Genomic DNA, 5,687 nt, shown 5'->3' with positions numbered 1-5,687 from the left:
CTTGTTCTCCCGTACTTCTCTTGGCTAGGGTGGTTCGAAACCGTACATGCCGCCCCCATGCTGGGATCAGCATAATCACCAAACCGTACTGAGGTGGTGTTTTCGGTTTCATTGAGCAACGAAAACACCAAAGGAAACTTCTGGGATTCAACTCCAATACGCATTGAGGAGGGCTGAAGAAAGCGTGCTAGGTGCTATTTGGTGCATGAGTATGAACAAATTATTACTTGTCTTGAGTGCATGAGGATATTGGTAAGAGGCAAAGCTTTGAGACAGACCGTTTGTAGATGCCGTTTTGGGTACGAATAGTTACTACTCTGACTAAGTTATCTGGACCTGGATGAAGCTCTATGACGCGTCCCATTACCCACACGTTGGGTGGTAGCCTTTCATCCTTAACGATGACGAGGTCATTTATTTGAAGATTTCGTCTTTGGTGACACCATTTTGGTCGTGTTTGGAGGTGTGATAGCCAATCTGATGTCCACTGCTTCCAAAATTGTTGAAACATTCGTTGCGTTTGAGCAAATTGTTGGCTGAGTGATACATTAGCCGCTGGAGAGGCGTTTGGTGGCGAAAGCAGAGAGTCTCCTATTAGGAAATGCCCCGGTGTCAGCACTTGTAATTCGTTGGGATCTGATGTTAAAGAGCACAGCGGTCTGGAGTTTAAACAGGCTTCGATACGCGCCAAAAGGGTGCAAGGGCTTCGTAGGTAAGCCTAGCACCGCTCACTGTTCGCTTTAAATGATACTTAACCGATTTTACATTCGCCTCCCAAAGTCCTCCGAAATTAGGTGAATGGGGAGGATTGAAGTGCCACTGTATACCTTGGCTTGCTAATTTCGGCACGACTTCTTGCTCTATGTCCTCCGCAAATTTACGTTCATTTGGTTGAAGTACCTTGTCAACGCCTATAAAATTTGTTCCGCAATCGCTGTAGATGTCTTTGCACATACCTCGACGTCCAATGAATCGTTGCAGGGCCATCAAGAAGTTTTCCGTTGACATGCCTGTGACTGCTTCCAGATGAATGCACTTTGTAGCTAAAGAAATGAAAATAGCGATGTACCCTTTGTATGTCGTATTTCCACGAAATCTATACGATTTTAGCTCGATTGCGCCGGTGTAATCGACGCCTGTTGCGAGGAACGGACGTTGTGGTGGATTGACTCGATGGAATGGAAGTTCGCCCATCAGTTGACTACCAACTTCCGGCTTATTTCTAACACATTTAATGCATTTTCGAAGTTGTTCTTGCACAGTGCGTCTGGCATTTATTATCCAAAACCGCTGTCGTAAATATGTTAAGGTAAGCTGCGCACCACCATGTAATGTCGTTAAGTGCGCGTGAGTGATAACCAAACTAGTGAAATGATGCTTACTTGGTAAAATGATGGGGTGCTTCTGATCAAATGGAAGATTAGAGCGCTGAATTCGCCCACGCACACGAAGAATTTGCTGCTCATCAAGAAACGGAGTTAAGCTAGTAAGCTTGCTTCTATGTGGAACAGGCTTTTTATTGCGAACGTTGTGTACTTCGGTGTTGAATGTTTCTTGTTGTACGAGCCTGGCAACCCCTGATAGACTTTGGTTTAGCTCGGTGACCGACAAGGGTCCACTTATGCGGGCACAGCTCTGAACTTGGCTATTCTGCACGAAACGGAGAATGTACGCACAAACGCGTACGGTTTTCGTTAGCGACGAGTACCGAAGAATAACGGAGTCTTGACAAATCGTGAAATTTGCTTGAAGCGGCTTCCTTTTAACTTCAGCTATTTCTTCGTTGATGTGCAATTCAGTCGTGCTAAATTTCGGCCAGGAGTCTTCATCTGACAGCAACCACTCTGGGCCGGACCACCATAGCCTGAAAGTTGATAAACTGACTGGTGTTAGGCCTCGGGTGCGCAATCAGCAGGATTTTGCATAGTATCGACGTGACTCCATTGTGACGGTGAAGAGGTTTGTAGTATCTTGCCAACTCGGTTTGAAACCCATGTTTGTCATCGATTCGGATCGCCATATATCCAGTAAAGCACAATCGTAGCATCGGTCCAATAAAATGTTTTTAGATTTGTATACGGTAATGACAATGATTTTTTGGTCCATTCCATTAATTCAGTCGCCAGCACTGCTCCGCACAACTCGACGCGTGGTATAGTCAACGGTTTTGTCGGGGTGACTCTGCTTTTTGCGATGAGAAGCGTTGTAAAAATTTTATCATCACTGCTTTCTACCCGTAGATAAACACATGCTGCATATGCAGCTGTCGAGCCATCGCAAAATACATGGAGTTGTAATGATTTAACATGATTTGGCTCATAGTTCAACCATCTCGGCACTGTGATGCAGGGCAGCTCCGATACAGTATTTAGAAAACGTTGCCATTGGTGATTTAGATTTGTTGGTAGCGTTTCATCCCATGCCAATGGTGTGAACGTGTGCTCATCGCGTTGTACCTTAAAGGACCATACCGATTTCAGGATGATTTTGGCTGCTACAATAACCGGTGCAATTAATCCCAGTGGGTCGTACAGACGAGCTATAGTTGAGAGCACTGACCGTTTGGTGGCAGTAAAATCAATTTCGAAGTTGAGCCGGAATTTAAAAACGTCCTTGTTCGGTTGCCACAGAATGCCAAGGGTTTTAACGGTATCGCTGCTATTTAACTGTAAGGCATTACTGTCTGACCTGTTTTCGGTGGGAATACCGTCCAGCACCGCCGATGAGTTGCTGCTCCATTTTCGAAGTTCCATGCCAGCGGAGCGCAATGCTAAGGTTACTTGTTTGCGAATTTCGGTGGCGATCTCAACGGAGTGACCGCCAGATAGTACGTCGTCAACATACATTTCATTCCGAAGGACAGGTGCTGCTAACGGATACGATGTACTTTCGTCTTCAGCCAGTTGGCGGAGGATTCGTATCGCGGTATATGGAGCGGAAGCAGTCCCAAATGTGACTGGTGTGAGACAATACTCCTGAATTTCATTTGCTTCGTTTCGCCACAAAATGCGTTGATATTGCGAGTCATCTGTGTGCATGTCTATGCACCGATAAATTTTTTGGATATCAGATGTAAACGCAAATTTGTGTTTTCTCCAATTTAAAACTACTGCTGGCAGATCATTTTGAAGTGCGGGTCCCACACACAGTACGTCATTTAACGATTTGCCATTGCTAGTCTTGCACGAGGCGTCAAACACGATTCTTAGCTTTGTGGTTAGACTTTGCTCTTTGATCACAGCGTGGTGAGGTAATACACATGATGCGACTGTTGGAGCACTTGAGGCAAGTTTGACGGAATGCTGCTCCTCAGTTGTCGTAGCAGGAGTTATTTGATTCAGGGTGAAATATTCCCGAATACACCCTTCATACCGGGCTCGCAATTCATCGTTGCGTTGTAGTTTTCGCTCCAGTGAATGAAAGCGGTTGAGTGCAATTTTTTTGGATTTACCGAGGGTTTGAGATTCATCAAACAAATTTTTCAATGGAAGTCTCACTAAATATTTCCCATTTGGTTGGCGCATATGCGTTTGTTGAAAATGTGTTTCACACCAGTTTTCTTCTTGCGAGAGAGATCTCTCGGTCGGTACTTGATCGATTTCGAAAAAACGTTGTACAAGTGATTCCAGCTCGAGAGTGACATGGTTGCAATGAAGACTAGCAGCATCAACTTTGGGGGTGGAAGTAGTATTGCCAGACAATATCCATCCCAGATGGGTGCGCTGGGCTATTGGTTCATAAAGTCCTCCAATACGTGTTTCTGGCAATAAAAGGTTAGCGAACATGTCGGCACCCAGAAGTAAGTCTATACGACGTGGCTGGTAGTACTTAGGATCTGCTAACTGCAGTCCTCGAATATGAGCCCATTGGTTTGGCTCAATTGTTTGACTTGGCAATTTATTGGTGAGCGCCTTTAAAACAAAGGCGGTATCGACCGCGACATGGTAGTTAGGGTTCACATATGAGTGCATTGTGAAATTCACAGTGTGCTTACAACGATGCGCGACGTTGCTGCCCACCCCAGATATATCTGCCGAAGCACGGTTGCGTGTCAAACAGAGTGTTTGAACGGCATGCTCTGAAATAAGTGTGCATTCAGAGCCTTGATCTAATAGCGCACGTACTACGATGGACTGACCCGTGCCGTCGTTCTTGATCGTGACGAGAGCGGTGGCTAAAAGCACCTTACGAGTCTGCTTCTGCGACGGTTCTGTAAGAAGCTGAGCAGTGTGCGTTAACCTGGATGACGTGGGGTTTTGATGAGTCGTGGTCTGACTCTGAGTGCTTTCAACTTGAAAGGTTTGAGCTGATGGGTTTAAAGCTATTTGAGATTTGCCACCCTCGTGTGATCGAGTGGATTCATTTTGCTGTGGGGGCTTTGACATTGGAAAATGTAGAAGAGTGTGGTGTCTTTGGCTACACTGTAGACAGTTCTTCGTTCTGGTGCAACGGGAAACTGAATGAGCCCTGCTCAGGCAATTTAAACAAAGTTTTGCTTTGTCCGCGATAGACTTTCTCTCAAAGCAGTCTTTGGCGAGGAATTTGGTACAGTGCCGCAGAATGTGTGCTTCGCCACACAGAAAGCATGAATTGACGTTTTTCGGTTGACTAGTGGCGTGAAAACTATTACTATTATGTCTGTATAAAGCCTTTGGAGGTCGACTTTGGCGTTTAGTTGACGAAGTATTATCAGCCACATTGCTGGTCTTTGACAGTGAGTTATTACCACGCGAAATGTTTCTATTTTCAATCACATTGATTGTCACCAGACGCTTATTTAAAAATGCTTCTAACATTTCAAAGGTGGAGATGTTAACGTCACTGCCGAGGTGATATTCCCAAGCTTGATGGGTATCCTTTGGCAACTTTGTTGACAAAAGGTACGCAATCCACTGATTGCCCTGTGAAATAGGTATTTTCAAACGACTGAACTCATTTATACAGACTTTTGCTACATTGAGTAAAGACTTGATGTCGTCTGAGCACTCTTTAGTAACTGCAGATTGTGTGAAGAGCTTGTTCATGTGGTGCATGAATAGTAGACGAGGATTATTATAACGATTTACAATTAAATCCCAGGCAGTTCCATAGTTGGTCTCAGTTAAGGCCATTTGCTGAACATCTACATCGTTTGCTGCTGGCAGTGCCTTCTTTAAAAAGTGAAATTTTTGAATAGCACTTAAGTCGGTGTTGGTGTGGATCAGTCGGACAAATGCATCATGAAACGCCGGCCATTCGATATATTTGCCAGAGAACGATGGCAACGGTAGTTCTGGCATTTCGATTGGTGACATTTTTTTTGGAACTTGCAGTTGAGAACCGGCAGATTGGTCCGAAGATGAAGGCGTTTGTTCGTTGTATGCTTCTAAAAGTGCAACCCGGCTATCGAAATAGCGTTCTTCAAACTCCGAAGCTACCCTGTCAGTAAAATATTGCGATCTCCGACTGGTGTCATGGTGTACAATGGTGGTGTGAGTTTTGTTAAACTCTCCATGTACTGCTTCTATCTTTTCAAGGCGAACCTGGCAGTATACCCTAGTTTTTCTCGTATTTGGGTCCTTTTTAAAATTCTTTAAAATTTGCTTAAGTGTCTCGCATCGCTCTAACTGTAGGGTAAATAATGCATCTAAATCAATAACGGTTCCGGTGTCCGATTCGCTGGTACTTGCTTTGCTCATTTTTCCTAT

At 44.7% G+C, this 5,687-nt stretch overlaps 1 protein-coding gene across 1 annotated transcript in view; it reads right to left on the bottom strand.

The window, feature by feature from the left end:
- LOC118741831 overlaps positions 1 to 5,294 on the bottom strand; it is a 5,763-nt gene extending 469 nt beyond the window's left edge. Inside the window, exons 1-2 of the mRNA XM_036473806.1 lie at positions 4,497 to 5,294; positions 2,286 to 4,376 (exon numbers count right to left, since the gene is read on the bottom strand). Of these exons, the coding sequence (XP_036329699.1) occupies positions 2,286 to 4,376; positions 4,497 to 5,294 (2,889 nt within the window). The remainder of the gene's footprint in view (positions 1 to 2,285; positions 4,377 to 4,496) is intronic.
- Positions 5,295 to 5,687: the final 393 nt, after the last annotated feature.

This window comes from Rhagoletis pomonella, unplaced genomic scaffold, assembly GCF_013731165.1.
Source record: "Rhagoletis pomonella isolate Grant_MI unplaced genomic scaffold, Rhpom_1.0 Rhpom_scaffold_00006, whole genome shotgun sequence".
In the NCBI taxonomy this organism is placed as follows: Eukaryota; Metazoa; Arthropoda; class Insecta; order Diptera; family Tephritidae; genus Rhagoletis; species Rhagoletis pomonella.
The sequence above is the reverse complement of the archived record's forward strand: the minus strand, read 5'-3'. Positions and strand labels throughout refer to the sequence as shown.